This window comes from Ruditapes philippinarum, unplaced genomic scaffold (genome assembly GCF_026571515.1).
Source record: "Ruditapes philippinarum isolate M1 unplaced genomic scaffold, ASM2657151v2 ctg587_1_1_1_1, whole genome shotgun sequence".
Classification (NCBI taxonomy): Eukaryota; Metazoa; Mollusca; class Bivalvia; order Venerida; family Veneridae; genus Ruditapes; species Ruditapes philippinarum.
Window position 1 is genome coordinate 166,568 of NW_026860903.1, and position 22,416 is coordinate 188,983.

General features: G+C 31.9%; 1 protein-coding gene across 1 annotated transcript; it reads left to right on the forward strand.

The window, feature by feature from the left end:
* Positions 1-7,128: 7,128 nt before the first annotated feature.
* Positions 7,129-21,417, forward strand: LOC132713829 (protein P200-like). Its single transcript, XM_060696504.1, has 3 exons — positions 7,129-7,565; positions 10,354-10,505; positions 13,323-21,417. The coding sequence occupies exons 1-3, from the start codon at positions 7,452-7,454 to the stop codon at positions 15,715-15,717; spliced, it is 2,661 nt and encodes an 886-aa protein (XP_060552487.1). The 5' UTR covers positions 7,129-7,451; the 3' UTR covers positions 15,718-21,417.
* The last annotated feature ends 999 nt before the right edge of the window (positions 21,418-22,416 follow it).

Below are 22,416 nucleotides of genomic sequence, written 5' to 3' on the forward strand. Positions count from 1 at the left end.
AACTTCAAACTTGGTATGGTGATTGGTCATGACTAGTAGATGACCCCTATTGATTTTGGGGTGAAGGGGTCAAAGGTCACATTGACCTTGTAGGTAAAAACGGTTTCCGATCAATAACTAAAGAACACTTAGGCCTAGGAACTTCAAACTTGGTATGGTGATTGGTCATGACCAGTAGATGACCCCTACTGATTTTTGGGTCAGAGGTTAAGGTCACATTGACCTTGTTGGTAAAAATGGTTCCGATCAATAACTAAAGAACGCTTAGGCCTAGGAACTTTAAACTTGGTATGATGATTGGTCATGACCAGCAGATGACCCCTATTGATTTTGGGGTCAAGGGGTCAAATGTCAAGGTCACATTGACCTTGTAGGTAAAAACAGTTCCCGATCAATAACTAAAGAACGCTCAGGCCTAGGAACTTCAAACTTGGTATGATGATTGGTCATGACCAGTAGATGACCCCTATTGATTTTGGGGTCAAGGGGTCAAAGGTCAAGGTCACATTGACCTTGTTGGTAAAAACGGTTTCCTATCAATAACTAAAGAACGCGTAGGCCTAGGAACTTCAAACTTGGTATGATGATTGGTCATGACCAGCAGATGACCCTTTTGGGTGAAGAGGTCAAAGGTCACATTGACCTTTTAGGTAAAAACGGTTTCTGATCAATAATTAAAGAAGGATTAGGCCTAGGATCTTCAAACTTGGTATGATGATTGTTCATGACCAGCAGATGACCCCTATTGATTTTGGGGTCAAAGGTCAAGGTCACATTGACCTTGTAAGAAAAATCTGTTTTCCATCAATAATCAAAGAAGGCTTAGGCCTAGGATCTTCAAACTTGGTATGATGATTGGTCATGACCAGCAGATGACCCCTTTTGTGTCAAAGGTCAAGGCCACATTGACCTTGTAGGTAAAAACGGTTTCCGATCAATAACTAATGAAGGCTTAGGCCTAGGAACTGCAAAGTTGGTATGATGACTGGTCATGACCAGCAGATGACCCCTTTTGGGTCAAGAGGTCAAAGGTCAAGGTCACATTGACCTTATAGGTAAAAAACGGTTTCGAATCAATAACTAAGGAAGGCTTAGACCTAGGAACTTCAAACTTGGTATGATGATCCGTCATGATCAGCAGATGACCCCTTTTGGTTCAAAGGTCAAGGTCACATTGACTTGAAATTAAAAACGGTTTTCACTCAATACGTAAAGGAAGCTTAGGCCTAGGAACTTCAAACTTGGTATGATGATTGTTCATGACCAGCAGATGAACCCTATTGATTTTGGGGTCAAGAGGTCAAAGGTCAAGGTCACATTATGTAATATAACAACTTGGCTGTCATTAATGAGGCATACATGATAAAATTTATGCATATATTATTTGGTAAGATTTGTAATAACTTAAATTGCTGCACACAACCTATGGGGTCACAATAGTTATTACCTTGTGGCTAGTCATGACCAGTAGATTACCCTTATTAATTTTTTGTTCACTGGGTCAGAAGTCATGCAAAATAACCTGAACACATGACTTATTGGCTGCCGATAGGGGGCATACATGTTTTACAAACATATCTTGTTTTATTAATAATTCGATTTCAATCAAATTCATTAGGATTTTACATAAAAGAACTATTTAAAGACATTGATTTATAACATAATAGTGACGAGTTGATCGAAAGTAGGGGACGAGTTGACCATATTAGGGACGTGTTGACTCTTTGAGGACGAGTTGACCAAAAGTAGGAGACGAGTTGACCAAAAAGGCGACGAGTTGACCACGGGACGAGTTGACCGGATTTGTGACTATATTAGAAAAAGATCACCTATTGTATTCAGGCAATTTATTTTAAGCAATCATTTGGCGGTTTTTATCAGGAGACGTTTCATGTTATTCTGTTAGGAGATGGGATATCCATCGTGCACTTATTTTCTTCGTTATAAAATCTCGTTTTAGAATGGTATGTTGAGGTTCTTTTGAGATGCCTACTGTTCGAGCTATCTGCCTGACTGTAAATCTTGTATCAGAAAATACAACTTCCTTTACTTTTGCATGGTATTACGGGATGTTGCTGTCTTTTTACGATGTCCACGGGAGCATCTTCTGGGGACATTTTACTTCTTAGAAATTTCTTACACAATCTTGTAACTGATGCATAGAACATATCATGTCCATAAATAGAACATATTTCTTAACATATGTCATGAGCACGTATATTAAGAACACAGCGGTTTTTAATATAAGAGCGTATTTGGTCAGCGAAAACTGAAGCAGTACAAACTGTTTTAGTTGTATTGAACGGATTTACACAGGAGTTATATCAACTGAAAGGCTAATTGATGCCTCTACACGAGACAAATAACTTTTGGGTGCAAAAGTATGAGATATGCCCTTAATTGCATTACAATTTGGACACCCCTCGTATGTTGACATAAATGTCTGTATCACTAAGAAAAAGATACACATTACATTTCATCATAATAAATTATACTGTACATTTATAACGTAATAACCTCAAGAGAAAATCCTATCCAGATACAAATATTGAACTGTTTTGTGAGTTTTTTTAATCAAAATTTACTAGAAGTTTATTGATGAGGGAAAATGTTAGTTACAGCTATGATCCACATTTGTGTTTTTCAACTATGCCATAAGGATAATTTATAGGCATTTCTGTCTAGAAGCCCAAAAGTTTACTCATAGTGGACAATTTTGAACAGAAAGGAGACCAATTCATCAAACATTTATGTAACAAAGTTCACAATGGTATTATTAGTATCTTCATAGGGTAGTGACTCTCCATAGTATATCCAAAAATCTACATGTATATTTCACAATTAGCATTGCCAAATAAATCAGAGTTAATTTATATGTAAACTTTGAATTCATTGAATTTGCATGTGTTTCTCTACTCTTCATTCAAAGAATTGAAATTCTTGGTACTTTAAACTAACGACCAAATGAAAGTACACACGTCATAATAATACATGTAATTAAATCACAAGTATGTTATTTATGTTAATATAAGGTATTTCTATTACGAGAGCTTTTTATCATAACAAGAAAAGCACTGTTGACACACCAATCACTAAGAGGATTTAACTAAGTGATTTGTTTCAGTAGGCAGGGAATGTCATTTCTACGAATTTGTTTGTCAATTCTACATGTCACTCGTGTGATAAAATATACATTCAGCAAAATTTTAATTGAAAAAGTTTTTCTTTGTAAGCACTGTTTAGATTTTCATTAAGTTTTGTAAGGCACGTTAATGACAAGCAATGACAGCTGATCATTTAGACCTTACGACTTTTGGATTAAATGTCCCTGAAATGAACCACTACAATTAATAGAACTTAGTAAGTGTTGATGTTAGTTGGTGGTGTTGATGTTTTTATTTGCCTTTTTTCTTCTTTTTAGGGGAGGGTGGTTACATACTTTTATTTGTAAAGCTGATAAAAAAAGTTATTTTGCTAGTTTTTATAAACATCAACATCTAGATATATAAGTGTGTTGTTTTTAATAATAAAAATAAACAATTTCAGTGCTCCTAAAATCGAAATCCATGTTACTAATAGCCACGCGTATATCTATAAAATTTGAATATACTTGTACCAAAATAAAGGATAAAGTTCTTTTATTTATAATGATCTTAATTTCATTTTAATTATTACCCTCAAAAAGTTTTTATTTTATTCTAACATTCCTACAGTTAACATGAATTAAACCATTATTAATTCGGAAGAGTTTTTAACGATTCAATAAATCTTAAAGTTTAGAAATATTTAAGATTAATTTGTTTTTAATGGACGACAGTAACCGAAGGACCTTTAGAAATAATGCCCGTATCAATATCATAACTAGTACTTCAAACAAATTATACTAGCAACCCAATCATGCGCGCCTGTAATATCTCATTAAAATAAAATCGTTCACTATGCTCTATATATAGGAGAGGTTCAGGTAGATAAAAATCCATTAGCACTAATGATTATCTGCCTTGTTTCATTAATCGGCTGATAAGCCAACTACCTGTGATACACGTGGCTAACACTGGCATAAACTTCCAGCCAGATACAGTGTGGCAGCTAACACGTTATCATAGGAAAAAGCTGTATAATATCAAAAAATAATATCAAAAATTAAATGTATTAAGACACCTTGACAAATTTACCAAATGCATTGTTTTAAACAGTAACTCACTATTGTTTTTATTATCCCGCAGTACTTTTCCCAAAATTTCATTTATTTCAATAGAAAAGATATTATATTGATTTTGTGAATCAAGTCACAGATATATAAACAATCTTAAATTTAGCTCCATGATCAAGTGGACGTGGAGTATTTCCCATTTTTTCATCTCCTATCATAGTTTTAACTATATGATCCTGCCGAAGATAAACTTGTGTAGCAAACGTGCATGGATCCAGTCCGGCCTGCCAGTGTCCACATTGAAGAAATTTATACTTGTGTCTTTCAGCACGTTTGTTTATGAAAACTGTTAAAACAGAATAGTGTAATCATTGTATTTCGTAAAAAAGGGGATTTATAGTCTATCTATACATGACATAACATCACGTAATGTTATAAAACGATATAAAGTACATACCAAAATGTTGTACTTTTATGTGGTAATTTTTGCTTTCTTTTGCAATACTTTTTCTTTCTTAATATAAAAAGATGACGTAGGAACATGTGCCAGCATTTATCAAACGATCTCTCTCGTTAAATACCAGTCAAATGATGTGTATGCATTTTTATGACACTTACTAGTAGTTAATTAAGAGGTTTTAAAGTACTTAATGCTAATCCTTATTAAGAGTTTAGTTAGTGACGAATCTTTGCATCTTCAATTAATCCTACTTAAAACACTTTATGTATTAGTAGCCCCTACGTCACACCGACTACTCTATGTTAGTATATAAAGTAAGAAGTTTCGACCAGTATGTAAAATAACAAACAATATCACGGGGGAGGAAGTGTTACACGAAGGATGGAGTTCTTATGATAACTTGTTTGGAGTTCTTATGATAACTGTCACGGAGTTCATGGAAAACGTTACGGATTTCTGTGGAAAACTTTTCTATTTACTTGGAGAAATCACGTGAAAAATGGTCATTTTTACCTTTAAATGGGGAGTTTGAGGTGCTAAATTAAACTTTGATAATTAAGCTTGCCCTACATATTGTATAATGTTTCAGAAAAAACTTTTATTCCATTTTTCATCGCCTTTTTATAAAAAAAATTAGTAGTTTTGTGTAAAATTTCCAAATTACTTGCTCATTCATACATATTGACCTCTTCATTTGTGATCTTCTTCGTTGCTATACTTAATTACATAATTATATTGGAGAGTTGCAGACATAAAGCCCAGGCTAATAAATTTATACCCGATTTTTCAAATGTCATGGAGTTCTTGTGATAACTCAAAATATGTCCTGGAGTTCTTATGATAACTTTTGTTACTGCCAGTGTGTTTCTTGTGCTAAATTACGGCCCGTTTAAGCGTATTTTATTAGTCAACAAGTGTGTAAATCATTATGAAGCATAGTACGCGTATCATTTGCACACATATTTGGTTATATAACGGTGGTTTAGAGTGTATTTCAGTTCAAGAGATAGTTTTCTTACCTCCGTTTCTTGTGGGTTTTTTTGTGTTTGGGTTTTTGGGTTTGTTTGATTGTTGTTTTTTTCCATTTCATTGGAATGACTGAAAACATACTTGTTGTAGAGCATTTACTTACATGATAAAAATACGCTTTTAATTTAATATCTGAGCATGATTTCTTCATGTATACATTATTCCTGGCAGTTCTAGAGAACATAAAGTAATTATGCTATCGGTCTGCCGAAACAAATTACATGTAAATGGTTGCAGCAAAATAGGAAGTAGTATGCATTACCTTTATCTAAATTTAATGAATGAGGTGGGTGTCATCTTTAGATATTCAATGGATATCTTAATTTCTAAAAGGTATAAATTTTGTCATAGAAACGTATCAAGTTCTATGACAATGATATGACAATAGAAAGTAAGCCTTTAATGGTGACTCACATATATTATTAAATTCTTACTTTCTATTGTCATATCATTGTCATAGAACTTTATACGTTTCTATGACAAAATTTATACCTTTTAGAAATTAAGATATCCATTGAATATATAAAGATGACACACACCTCATTAAATTTAGATAAAGGTAATGCATACTCCTTCCTTTTTTGCTGCAAACCATCCATTTACATGTAATTTGTTTCGGCAGACCGATAGCATAATTACTTTATGTTTTCTAGAACTGCCAGGAAATCATGCTTAAATATTAAATTCAAAGCGTATTTTTATCCTGTAACTAAATGCTCTACAACAAGTATGTTTTCAGTCATTCCAATGAAATGGAAAAAAACAACAATCAAACAAACCCAAAAACCCAAACACAAAAAAAAAACACAAGAAACGGAGGTAAGAGAATATCTCTTGAACTGAAATACACTCTAAACCACCGTTATATAACCAAATGTGTGTGCAAATGATACGCGTACTATGCTTCATAATGATTTACACTTATTGACTAATAAAATACGCTTAAACGGGCCGTAATTTAGCACAAGAAACACACTGGCAGTAACAAAAGTTATCATAAGAACTCCAGGACATATTTTGAGTTATCACAAGAACTCCATGACATTTGAAAAATCGGGTATAAATTTATTAGCCTGGGCTTTATGTCTGCAACTCTGCATTATAATTATGTAATTATGTATAGCAACGAAGAAGATCACAAATGAAGAGGTCAATATGTATGAATGAGCAAGTAATTTGGAAATTTTACTCAAAACTACCAAATTTTTTTATAAAAAGGCGATGAAAAATGGAATAAAAGGTTTTTCTGAAACATTATACAATATGTAGGGCAAGCTTAATTATCAAAGTTTAATTTAGCACCTCAAACTCCCCATTTAAAGTTAAAATGACCATTTTTCACGTGATTTCTCCAAGTAAATAGAAAAGTTTTCCACAGAAATCCGTAACGTTTTCCAGGAACTCCGTGACAGTTATCATAAGAACTCCAAACAAGTTATCATAAGAACTCCATCCTTCGTGTAACACTTCCTCCCCCGTGAATATAGAGTTTTCAGTAGATATAGGTATAAAGCATACGCCGTATCATACATATATAACGTATTGCCAGGTTTTTGTATGTATACACCTACACTGTTCTACGTGATATGTAGATATATTGATAATTTCTCGCAGACTTTTCTTGTCCAACCATTAACTGGCGTTTTAGCTTACACACAGGTAGCATTTTTCGTAAGGAACAAAGTTGGTAGCGCTTCAGTTTGGACGTACGGTCGGACGGACTTAATATTGGATCTAGTGTAGTGCAAGAGATTGTGCGGATTAAATTTTTTTTTCAAGGATTAATTTGTAAAATAAATAGTTGTCAAAATGTCGCAGGATCAAGTGGTCTCAGTGCGTTTAAGGAGAAACACCACCAGCACCCCTTGGGGATTTCGAATGCAAGGGGGGCACGAGTATGGATCACATCTCTTTATACAGCAGGTTTGTGACTTAATTGAAATATGTATACAATGTATATCATTCAAAAAGAGGTTTTATATATATATAGGAGTTTATAAAACTACTTTATAGTTATAAGTAAAGATAATAGGACATTTAGAGAACATTTGTTAGATAACGAGATGTAAACTGTCCTCAAAATTTGCTCTAATTATGATATAATGTCAGGGTCCAGTTTATATACTGCTGCAAATGTCAAAATGAATTATTTGAATTAGTTTTAAAGGTCGTTAAAATATCTCTATAGAGTCCCTTTATTCTCAAAGTCTTGGTTGGCAGTATAAATATTTACCTTTCTACGTTTATAATGAACAAAATGTGTGTCAAAAGAGTTGATTTATTTAAGCGTAATACGCGCAACAAAATAGTGCCTTTTGACGGCCTATTCTTCACTTTAACAGTCCTATGACATCTCGACTTACTGTTTAATTAATTCACGTACCAGTATCGCCCTCGCGCAGTGTTTTCATTCGAGTTTATAGTATTCACTATAATACTGACTATTAAATATACTTTTGCTGGTGTGACATGATTTATGGACATTTGTAAACTTCAGACAATTATATAAAAAGAATACTTTTATCTTCCGATCCAAAGAGAAAAGAAAGGTTAAGTCTCCAGCATATCTCAGCTGATTATAATGTCTTTAGAATTTAAAATACCAACTCTCCCAGCTTCTCATCACATTTTTATACTGCTATTTAAAACCGTTACCAACGCTTTTTTAGTCACAGAAAGGCATTATTAATCTTATTTCATATACCCCTAATATTACATGTATTATAAAACTAGCAAGTATCTGTGATATGACTACATGCTATGTGTGTTATTATTACATTAAAATGCATAACAAATAAAATATGTATATTGTGTTTGAGTCTAAAAGCATTAGGTAGTGTATTGGTCACTACATATTATATAGTAACATAGTTGTCTCACGGACAGCCCATTAAACTTCTCTCTAAAAAATCTCATCTAAATAGAAAGACACGAAAATATACACAAAATAAATTTACTTATTAGTTTGTAAATGAAATAACACGGATCGGTTTTTTTTTTAGAAGATGCCCGATCTCATTTCTTCTTTTTATTTTAAGAATTATGAAAATTCTTTTACGACTCTGTAAAATAAACTTGTAATGGTTGTATCAGCATAAGTGGTCATTTTATGGAGTTACACTGTAGAATTATGATTAATTAGGTAGTTATTGATTTGTTCTGTGATGATACGTTGTTATAAAGCACTTTAACTGAGATAATTGGACATTGTCATGTGTAGATATATTATATCTTCATGTTTCAACATTTAATTGTACGTGCTACCCAGTTTTAGTGTCAGTATAACTAAAGGTTATATCAATGATTGAGTATCGATCACACGACATTTAAGATAACAATCTAAAGTAAACAATATGTTTTACCTACTTATTACAATGTTTGTATAACCCAAAATAAAGAATACGAATACCTTTTCTAAAAGTAGTGTCGGGCAAAAAATAGAAATACTAGTAAACAAATTATGAATTTGTTATTAGAATTCACGTAGGTTCAGATGTAACTTTTAGCCAAAAAATTTGTTTGCAATTCTTATTTTCGTTTTAATGCATTGCAATTGATATTTTGAAATGTGTTATTGCAATTCTAATCAATATCTACATGTCTTTTGCAATCAATGTTTCGCTGTCATTGCAATCAACATCTACCGCAGTTGCAGTAGATCATATCTTAATGCAGTTGCAATCTGTAATAAACAGTAATTGCAATCATTAAATAACTGCTGTTATAATCATTATATAACTGCACGTGCCATTACATGTACTAGTAATGCATAAAAGCAGTTGCAATCGATTCCCAACTGCACTTGCATTCTACAACATTCTAGAAAATCTGGAAAAAGGGCGATCCCTTGAAGCAAAGAAAGCAAAAAAATGCAGGCTTGGATTAATCGAGTCCGTTCATGAAGGAAATGGGAAAGTGCAACGTCTCTCACGCCCCTAGCACCGGCTAAAGTGTTCTACACTATATAATATAAGTTTCATTCTTATTTAAAGTTAATCATATTTAGTTCTCTAGACATGGCGTATTGTTGTTAGATAAAGCGTAAACATTGATAAAAGACAAATGTTTTTAAACAGTTTCAAGCCGAGATAACGGAAGTTTTAAAGATAACAAAATCCTGGCATAAATAAGAAGTTATAATCATGTTAACATTGAGATCCTCCACTTGCTACCCTCCAGCATGCGTGGGTGATGTGCTTGGGTTTATGAGGAACATACACCGAATTGCGCGAACATGTTTTGAAGTCTGCAATAAATAATCTACAATAAATCAAAATCTGCTTAAATTTGATAGACCTTCATGCTGTTTTAACTTCTTTGAATCTTTACATCTCTACAACCGATTGTAATGTGTAAATTATATACAATTATTTAAGACGAAAGATTTTCTGAAAGTCCTGTTATGCAAAAGAATTCTTCTTATTCAAGTCGCCATGGTATTACTAATAAAACATGAAATGTCACGTTTAAATAATTATTTTAACAAGACATTTTCTCTGTGATATTGAATAAAGCAAAATATAAGTGAAACAGATATCTTACAGAAAGATGCATATCAAACGATGCATAATGGGACAACATTATTATAAATGAAATCATATTCTCTACATTCTATAGCACGAGGTATGAAATCATTTCAAACATTTACTTGTTTTACATACTATATAGCACGAGGTTCGAAATAATGTTCATACATAAACTTGTTTTACAGGTAAATCCAAAGAGTCTGTCTCATCGCCTCGGGTTGCGGGTTGGAGACCGGCTTCTGGCCATTGGATCAGTCCAGGCTCATAATATGAGCCACGAAATGGCCAAAATGGAAATCATCCGAGCCGGAAATGAATTAGACCTCATCGTCCAAAGGTAAGAATTTTCTTGGCGAGACACATTATTGTTTGTATGAAAAGATATCAATAAACTCTTATAAGATAAAGTAACTTAAAGTTTTGTCGAATATTGGACGTATGGAATTATATCTCTGTATATAACAATCAAAAATTTATTCTATTGCTTTATGTAGGTATTTAATATATATGTACAAAATATACATGTATGTAATTATTGCGTTATTAAAGGTCGATATAAAAGAATTTTCTTTCTCCAAAATTACCAAGGTAACTAGTACATGGACTTATGTTTTAAATATATGTTTTATATCGTAGTACATATAATTTTATTTAGACAAATATCTATTTTTTGTTGTTTAATACTTGTTTGATAAACAATAGTTGGCAAGCAATAAAATATTAATATAGGTCATCGTATAACATGCATGTCATTATTTAAGTAACTAATAACCATCCTATTAGATATTTTTGTTTGAAATTTTCATAGTCTTTTAACTCTTTAAATGTGGATGATTGAAATGTGTTACAATTTGAATTGGTTTCACATGGAACACAAATATATAATAATAAAAGAATAACTTCTGATAAATGGTGAATAAGATTCCTGTAACTAATTTAATATTTCTTTACGCTGATTTCATACTAATTGGAAATCTTGGCATATTTACTTGGAAAACTACTTGAAGTTATAATAAAAACTGTTACTTGCGGTGGTGTTGTTTTGACACAATTTTGGAATGACGCCAACTGGAACTTTCTCTCCTTGAAAAGTTTACAATTCTCTTGAAAATCGTCTGGAACTGATGTCTGTAACAATTGCCAGACGACCTTCACTTGTCAGAGGGAAATATTAAATGATCCGTAATTTCATTCATCCATCTATTATAAACATTACTAGATTATAAACGTAGATAATTAATATATTTCTTCAACATATTGTCTTCTTTTACTTGATAGGCAGCAGGTTTCTTAATAAAGCCAACCATTAGATTGAGTTCGTGGTGCTATTTGTGGGTGGTTTCGTTAGTTAATGGCTGAGATATTTCATGTCACAGGTCATTTTTTGGCCATTTTATATTAACATGCTCAAACAGTATGTATTTCAACTTTCCAAAACTTATATGAAAAGAAAATATAGTAATATTTTATCAGATTATGTCAGAACATAATTTAGGAGGGAATTCTGCTTGCATGCTCATTATACGATATACGTATATGTGTTTTATTAGCACAAAATAATAGCGCAAAACGCAGCATCTTTTTCTCACTGCATTATTGTATACTCTGTGTATAGCATTCTTATCAAAACAGTTTTTAAAACTTTTCATTTTTAGAGCATTCAGTCAGATAGTTATAACAAATATAAGATAATAGAATGGTGGTCTTAATAGTAGCTATACAACGCGGTCTTACTCTTATTGTGGATAATTATGACATTTGAAATAACGAACATGAAAGTACGCTGACGGATTGGTTTTAAAACCGGATTGCCTTAATTAAATAGTGGCTGCTGTATATACTGACCATTTCCAGCAGTTATCTGATTGTAAACGATTGTTTAGTTTAAATGAAATAATGAGTGGTATTATGTAGGAATCATTAGACTCTGAAACTTTAAAGACGGTTATTCACTCACTATAATTATCTGTAGTACCAAATCAGTGACCCCAATACAATACATTAAAATCCCTTTAATTAGCAAATTTCAAAGAAGGACAAGTTCAACACATAAATTTGGGGGGGGGGGGGGATAAAACGAAGCTGTAAACGATGGATCATTTAAACTTGATTCTTTGATTAGATTATATGGCACATTTGTTTTCATTATTTAAAACAAAAACAACAAAAGAAGAACAATAGCTTGTGAAATAGACCGTTATATTTTGGTAACATGTTATATACATGATGTGCTCTCTCTCTATCTCCATAGAAACAATGCCAAAAACTTTGGCTGATAGATTTTGTAAGCACGATTTTTGATTAATTATGATTATCGCGGATAAGTACCTCACTTTGTTCTGATGCTAACTCGACAAGATATCACAACAAGTTTATATACAAACCTGATATTATCAGGTACGAGTACATGTTACATTCATGCGAAACAAAAAACAACGATTTCCTGTGTCTGCAGACATTAAATTAAAGTAAAAAATACAATGTACATTTGTCTATTTAACCTTAACACGTTAACAAGTATGTATACTAATACTTTAATATCTCATAAATTAAAAGGCTCGTCATGAAACTGGTTTATTGCCTTTATCTTAATGTTTTTAATTATTACGTAATAATACATTTATATGCAAAAAAAAACCCTTTATCCATATATCTTAAGTTGAAATTTTAAATTTACATACAGCAAGATCTTTAAAAGCTTCAAATTGAAAAAAAAATATTTATGTATCAAGGTTTACTTGGTACCAGTTACCATTGTTACTTTCAACTATTTAAGTCACATTGACAGTTCTGTATGTATATATTTTAGATTGTCTGATAATGAATCTATCTAAATGATTGTGGAGGTTTAACAGGTTGTCTTTTAATGCAGGTAATTGTTCACCAATCAAAATGAGGAGCACCAGCTGGGCAATTTCAAACATGATGAGTGATATTTTATGTATATAAATACCGTTTATTCAAATAGAAAATTAGTTATATCTCCATCTTCATAGTCACAATGGTAAGAAACATATCGTGCTCGCTTATGTACCATTCCGGTTATATTACTTTTTATTTTTACTTTAAAAAATGGAGTTGAATTCATCTGCAAAGTATTACGTTATTAATATAAAAGTTCTTCGTATGTATTTAGCGTAAGTTTTCTTTTCAGGGATGCGTCGGCGGCCGTCGATCAACTAGACAGTCGGCAAGCTTACAACAAACCGCAGAGAACCGAGCTTGTAGAAGAACCAACCGAGTATAGAGGATACACCAATCCAAATGTGCAATCTAGATCGTTCAAAATATTGCAGGAATCCCTTAGTTATTCTGAGGCGAATGAAGAAGGTATAGTATTGCCGACAGGCAATACCCCAGGAGAGGGTATAGTCCGTATGGCATATTCTGAGGGGAGGAGGAGGCTTGAGGAACTCTCTGAAATTAATCCAAGAAATTTCACAGAGGAGGGTCAGTCCCCATACAAGGTGACGGAGCATTATAATATTAAGGAGGAAAGTCTAATAAGTGAGCCGGACCGTAGTGTTCAACAGGACCCAAATGTAACAGTGGTTGCGGCCAAAACGTACGATGGGTCTGAACCAAGGCGAAGGAAAAGACCAACACCAGTAGATATAGCACAATCGTCAGTTCTTTCTCCTGCTGCAGGTCAACAACAATATCTTCAGCAAGCAAAAGAACACTACCAAACCAAACAAGAATATACGCAGCAACATCATGAAAAATCGGCACCGCAACCGCAACAAGTTATTGTTCATCAACGGAGGTCACCAGAAAAACCACTGAAACTTGTCAACTATCAATTCGATGAACAGTATTCTCATTTGAGAAAGGAATCAAACCGACAAAAAGCAGTTGTTTCGCCGCAGAAGTCAAATGACTTTATTCCCGCCACTGAGACCGTCTCATCCGTAGCAGCCGATTTAGACTTGAAAATTGTATCACCAAGCGCCGCACCGCAGCAAACTTTCGAAGTGAGACAGACGACAAGAACAGTAGCAAATCAAAATGTTAGACCTGCTGCACAAGCACAAACAGTAAAGCCGATAGAACAGCGTGCTCAGCCAACATCACAAGTAACTAAACCAGTACAACAAGTAGCAAAACCTGTTGAATCAACAGTGCAACCTGCAAAGCAAGTTGTACAACCAGCGGAACAAACTGTAAAACCAGTGGAACAAACTGTAAAACCATCGGAACAAGTTGTTAAACCGACTGAACAAGTCGTTACAAAAATAGTAAAAACCGTTGAAACAGTAGAAGAAACAATCAAACCGGAAAAACAAATAGTTAGACCTTCCCAAGATGTAGGTAATGTTACAGAAGTAATTTCTTCCCAAACTGTCAATGTGAAATCCGGAACTGACGAATCTCTAACGAAATTCGCAGAAAGCTTAAGTGCTTCTGTTGTAGCTTCTGCACAAGAGACCATCAAGACTACATCAGTTACAGAGAAAACAGTATCAGAAAATGTGGATGGCTGTTTGGTATCAAAGGAAAGTACTGTACAATTAGTTGAGGAAAATGTTGCAATCAACACTAAACAAGAATCCGAATCTCTTTCTAAACAAGAGGAGGAAGTGGAAGTTGAGTCAAAGCAAGCTGTTCAAGAACCACAGAAAGCAGTTGAGGAAGAGTCACAGAGTAAACAAATTACAGGTAATGTGACGAAAGAAGAAGTGGTTGCATCTATAGAGACTTCAGTCAAAAAAGAAATAATCCAGTCGGAAGTTACAGAACAGAAAGAAGCACCTGTATCCACTGTTGTTGTAGAAGAAATTAAAACTATGGAAGACATGCCAGAAACCATTCAAACTGCCACTATAGAAAAACCTCAAGAGGAAATAGACGTTAATATAGAAGCATCAACAAATGTATCAGAACAGAACGTACAATCTACGAGAAGACCCTCCCTTCTAGTGCCAGAAACAGACACCGAAATAAACGTTTCTGCACATAACACAGAAGAGCAAACCTCTGTTACAGTTGAAGAAACAAGTAATGAATTTGCGGAAAGTAAATCAGAAGATATTTCAATATCCTCACAAATAGAAGCAGTGATAACATCAGATGAAAACATTGTAGAGAATACTGAACAAACAATAAACATTGTTACAGACACGCAAGCTGAGGAACAATCTTTTAGCATTTCAGTTGGTGAAACTGATGAAACATCTGAAGTAGTTGAAATGACCATAGATACAAATGAAGCATCCGAGAGCAACGCATCTTTTGAGATTTCAACAGATGCTGAAGTTACTATGGATATATCCACTGAGGTAGATGAAGAGGTCAAAATTGAAAACAATGCTGATGCCGATGCGGCGGTAACATTATCCGTTGGGCAAGATGCTGAGGAATCTGAAAGTACTTTTACAGTATCCGTAACAGAAGAAGATGATGATGGTTCATCTGAGGTAAGTAAACCTAAAAGGAAAATAACTGAACCAACAGAAAACGGACAGAATAAACCAAAGCCTTCAAGAGCAAAATTTGTTGACAGTCAAGGTGGAGTCGCAGCAAGACTGGCCAGATTTAAACAAAAATAAGCTATATTCATATGTTTAAATTTACCTCTTTAGGTAGAGAATGACCACAGAATACATTTTAGTTAGCATTTAGTTACATCATCTATATATCTGATCAATGTATACACATTATCATGTCATTCATATATTCATAGCTTACCCAAGAATGGACTTTTACAATACAATGAAGGAAACTCATTGGTATGGCTCCGATGAGTCGGTGAACAATGTCAAAGTTGATAACGTTTAAACACCAGAAAACAACGAGAGAAGTATATTCGTATGTACAGATAAATGTTGCTGCGAATTGGATCAGTGAATTTGTTGAAAAGCGTACATGTATTATATCTAACATGCCTTGGATTTGAAGTGGGAATGCTATTTGAAGAATTTGTTCTGAACCTGACACAATGTTCCTTACACCTCCTCCTCTCCAATATACACATTATAATTGACAATTTTAATTGCACATACAGTTACTGTTTGGTATCATTTTCCGCATATACAGGCGTTTCATTAAACCATTTTGCATTTGATTTGAGTTTAATTTATTCCAGATTTAGAATAGTAAAGTTTACATTACTTTTATCCTTGATGATAAGTAAAATATTTTTATATATAATTTACCCCCTTTTTGTTAATAAATCATTCCTTGCTCTTTAATTTGTTTTGCATGATATTCTAGAAGTGAACATGATAAAACTTGTTAATTTTATTTATGATAATGCGTGCATTTGAAATCAGAATGATGCTGATTTTCTTAATTGAGATTGTGTGATGATTGAACGTGTTTGCTTTTGTTTTTTTGTAACAGGTAACTGAATGAAATGGCTGGGATTTTTACGAATTTTTGCAAGAAAGCGTTTTTTGGCAGGAAACGTTGATGGTCATACGAAGAACTTTGTTTAATGAATGTGAATATGACGAGCTAATGGTATACGTTAAAGGTTGGACAAAAAGCTATTAGCTATGTCTGTACCCCTTGCTTTAACCAATCCACTGGTATTGTCGTGTATATGTTCGTTGTATATTCTGTTCGTATGTTGTAAGGTGTAAACCCAGAAGCTTGGGCTGACCCTAGTTATAAAGCTGATCTGTGATGATAGGAAGTAAGGGAGATAATAAATCATTTTAATATGACTTCATATAATATTTGGCTGGGAAGGGAAATGATAAGGGATATATATATGTTGCATATAGCCTTGTACTTGTTTTAACGATATCTGAATTGGTACCGCTTCATATTGATAAGTTCTATTGATAATTCTCACTGGTTTTACATACAGGGATATATGTCTTGTAAACGTTCGTGGCGGGAATTGTAGACTAGTTAATGTTTACAGTCAACCTTTTAACCAGCAACGTCTCCTAAGTGCAATTCTTTTAACATTTCTGTGTGAGATTTATTTTGAGTTTATAATGCATTATTTTTGTGTGGAGATTCATTTCCTTTTTATGTTTGTCCACTTTTAACTGAATGTTTTGTGCAGATGTCTGCGACCGGCTAAACCATTTACTAACATTAACCTCGAATATATATTACATATGTGAATTATATGTGTTTATAGTTTTTATTTATTTGTTATACGAGACCTTTGTTAGGTGTTAAAAATATTTCAAACTGGTTTAGTAAGAAATGAGGGCATTAGAGGATATATCTTGTTGTATAATTTATTGTATATTTCTGCATTTATAAGCATTATATTTTCTTTGTCTCTATCTGCAGGCAAAACATCTGTATAAGTTATGAGATAATGTAACACTTTAATAAGGAAAGCGTTTTTTATGTGTTATTTTATATGTGTTTATTTTCTGAAATGAAGAAGTATGTAATATTTTACCTGCCTGTTTTAACCATTAAGATCAGTTACAAGATAAAACAATGCAGAAAACTCACTGCATCCTGGTTCTATACAATCAGCAATATAGTTATGCTTTTCCATCAATTACATCTTCCTACATAATATGACATGCTGGAACTATACAATTTATAGCGAATAATCTATCTGTTAAATATTATAATAAGCTGTGATTTATAAATGTCTATCTTCAGTTATTGACATAGTATAATAGTGCAGTCATGGTTTTTGCACAGCAATTATTTGTATGTTTTGATATTTTGAAAAAATGCTGAATATTTTATTTTACTGATAAGATAAAACTTCAGTGTTAACTAGGTTTACTGACAGTGTATATATATCATTGTGAGAATTGTTACTCTTCTAGTGTCATTGTAAAAACTAACAAGCCTATGATATATTGTTAACACAATATTCGTCAAAATGTAAGTATTTGATGGTAAAAATGTCAGGGTAAGTTACTTGGCAAGTAATATCGTGAAGGTTGTATTAACACATTATGTACATAGGACTTTGAGCAAACAGGTCTGGCAACATGACAAAACCTAGGTGAGCATGTTGCCAGCAAATATCTGCATGCAACAAGTTACAGATAATATATAGAATCATCATAATCTATCTTCTCTTCCAGTCTCTTCCAGTCTATGACGTATCTATTATTGTATCTTTAACTTTGTATTGTTACAATGTCAGGGATTTTTTTGTCAGAAAATATTTATAGATATTTAAGAAAGTGGTGCAATACTTATTTTATTTTGACAATTTCGGTGTAATATAAAACATCATTACTGATATACATTACTATATCTTTACACTTGAAAGACATCTACAACAAAATACCTTAATATTTGTTGAATGTTCTTTAGATGCACTGTATCTGATACAATTATAATATAGAATGATATAAAGATTATTTTATACATCAACTTCACATTTTATCTCTGTATGGTAATTTCTATTATCTGTTGATTTTTAACATGCCATAATTTACTGAAAAAAAAACATGTCTAGACACATCTATATTAATTAAAATAAAGTTTATGTCATGTTTAAAACACATAAATAATCATAAAACTGTTATATAATTATGTTCTTTTTAAAAAATCTTATCATGATAATATATATACACATTATATATGATAAACCATTGTACAACAGGTTAATATTTTATACTATATATGAGATATTTTATTCAAATTTATTCCGGACTGTGCAGCTTCTAAATTTACAAATTAACATAATTTCATGTAATAGTATCCTAGTAACATTTTAAAATATCTAGAATTACCAGCCTCCTATTTATAGACAAACTTTTGACATTCATAGAGAACAGGATAATGTATGGGTTAATATGTGATCATGTTTTTGCTAACAATTTGGCTCCAATGATGTAAGGCATTGAAACAACATACACTGTAACACTATTTACACGATGTTTTTTGACATTGGCCAGTAATTTATATATGATATCATATTATTGTATGTCTGTGTATTTGAAGAATGTATATATCACTGTATATATGTAATTCCCATATAATTGTATACATGGTCTATTGTATGAACTTAAACTGTTATATCTTTTTTTTAAGTACATGCATTTATCTAAATATATGTGTAAAAATTGAAGAGTTTGAAAACAAAAATTATTACTATAGTAAACCTTTATAATACAATGATGAATGATACATGTTTTTTTTTTGTATTATAATTTAAGAGAACATAGCAAATGTAGTTCAATATTTACATACATCTACATTAATAATATGTATGCTGTCAAATCTGTATAAAATAAATTTAACATGGCTAACAGTGGCTCTGAAATATGCTAAAGTACTTGTTGATTAATCTTTGTTTTTGACATTTAGTGCAAGTGGATGCAGCTGAGTTATTACTAAGTTCTTAAAGTCTTAAACAAGTTGTTTACCTGGTGACAGGTGGTCTCAATAAATACATACATATTTGAAAAAGTGTATTACTACCTTTTTCCATGTGTCTTAAATATAGGTGTGACTGTATGCAAATGTTTGAAAGATGTTAAATTGTATAGGATATATATTGTGAATGGCCTGAAGTCTGCATGTTAATCAGTATAGGGGGTATATAATATTGTTTTCTGTATATATGTCATTATCACATCCATTCCTGAGTATTATTATTCCACTGAGACATAGAGAAAATAGTTACCACATGTTATATATACTATACTGTATATTATATATGAAATGTAATTAACTTTCTATGGTATGTTGTTTTGTTAATTGCAACATTTCCCATTAATATCTACACATTGCCAGATGATTGTGTATAATAAAGACTTCTCAATTTCATAGAGAATTTTTTAAGAATTTCTTTCTCAAGATGTGTTAAACAAAAATATTAAATAACTGGGCCAGAATGTCTGCTTCAAATGTCTGTCTGTCCGTCTGACTTTCTAACTAACCAGAAGTATATTATGTATCGAGGACCATATTATATATATTATACAGTAATGTCAAGTATATATTTTATATTCAGAGCTAGAATTTCACTTATAAGTTATATCATCCTTAAAATTAGTCAGATATAAAGTTGCAACTTTCAAATTTTTCATATAATGTTTATAATGTTCTAATAACTTTTTCTCTCTGGAACAATTGCTAGAGTCAGTGGATAGTCAGATATTTGCTGAACAGAGTTCAATATGTTTTGCTGGCCATAAAGTTATTACATAGGTAATAAAAGACACTGTTATCAATTAACCAAACCTCATATCAAGATGGTGTGTTACCTGGGCAATGTTAGATGTATGTTTACATGTCCTCATACCTATAATCACTGGTGCTAGGCAATATTTATATACATATATATAATGACTTAAGGCCAACATTTTTTTGTATTATATGTTTCTGAAAACACACTGTCTACAATCTCAAACATTCAACAACATTTCGGAAGAACTATTCTTAATTTCTATTGTTCATTCAAAATCTCATGAATAGACGAGAATCTATTACAAAGTAGAAAATAACCCTTACTAGAAAACTAGATATAATTAACTATATATTCCTATAGGCCGAATGTATTAATATTATTATTTTTTCAACACACAAAATAATAAGTCTATTTTCATTTTTTTGAAGCAAATAATAAAAAAATTTGGTCTTATAATCAAAATTGTATGTCTAAAGGTGGTTCTTGTATGTAAAAGATTAGCAAATGAAGGTAGAACTGGTTACTGGCTGCTATATTGTTTTGTACAGGTATGAATGTACTGCATTAATTTTATAGTATGCTAAACTTCTTTGTTGTCACAAGCTGTAGTATTGTTGTTTTGATTTTGTTATTCTACATGCCTTAATATTTTGTTAATTGTATATTAAATCTATATATGGCACAGTGTAAAAAGATATGTTTCTTATTTAAGATGTAAATTTTTTATGTTCTTCTTTGTTTTATTTATTTTATACATAGCTTTCCACAGGTCTTAAGTTCTTATGCTATCATAGTACTGGTGCAATGTTCCTTTTTATGATGTAAAACTGCTGAATCAAAAGCAAAAAAATATTACAGGTATTATCAGATATATGTTCAATTCCTACCTCTATAATTATAATATTTACTATAATTAATGATAATTTGAGAGAGAACAATTATTAAAAGAAAACATTATAAGTGTAAGCAGTTCAACAATAAAGAGGACATGCCTGTATCAGATGTGTGTAAGTTACTTTAAGACAGAACTTTCCTTTTATTATATATATATTTACAATTTGTAACCGTTTTATGTTTGTATAATAATGGAAAGTTTCCATGAGTTTGCTACCATGTATTGTTTCAATACTGTAATTTTGATGTGATAAGAATAAAATAATGCAAATATCAACATGAATGAGTTCTTTCTTAACTTGAATAACTAAGATAATAAGTTTCCCACATTATTACCTCCCTTTACATAAATACAAGGTGAAAAGAAATATCATAAGGTTTCTATCATTAACTCATTAATTCATGTTTATCTTGAAAACCACTGATTATATTAACCAGTTTTACAATTCTTCTAGACTTAATACAAGAGTTATTGCCCTTATCAATTCATTATTAATGTTTTTTTATCTGTTATGACCATTTTTCAGAAACTTGTCAAAAATCTATTTTTGTGTCATCTTCAAATATGATTTATTTTTCTGTAAACAAAACATCTTGTTTACCTGAAAATATAATTTTACAAGCTTGGTAACTCCTGTTTGTCCAATCTATATTGCAAACAATCAACAAATGAAGTTTTAAACTGTACCTTTCAACACATTACAACAAAATTGATATCAGGCGCACTGTTACCTGCCCTTGAATGGGTAAAAGGTCATTAATGGACAAGAAATATTTTAAAGTGATAAAGATGAAATTGCGGACAACAAAAACAACAATTTGAGATAAAGTTACTAATTCAGACCTTCTCATTTTAATGACAGGTATAAATCATGACATATTTAAATACAGAATTATCAGACAGGTACTGTTTACAAGCTAATGAATAGCTTACAAAGGTAATTTATATGTATCAAATTTCTACAAAAATGTTATTTCAAATAAAAACTGAAAGTAATTCAACCTCATGATTGATGTACTTAAAATGATAAAATTTAGAGTCATAAAACAAAAATTACAGAAACTCAGCTGAGATTTGTTGACAAAAGAGTGGATACATTTTTTACAAGATTTGTATTTTGATAAAGATCTGGACTAATAACTTGTGTGCAAAATTTCATATCATTCTCTGTTTTTTCCAAAATATTCATTTAAATTTTGAAAAAAGACCTAAAAATGAATAGTATTAAAAGGCTTTTCACTAAAATCAGGTCAAAAATATGATTTTTCAATGTAT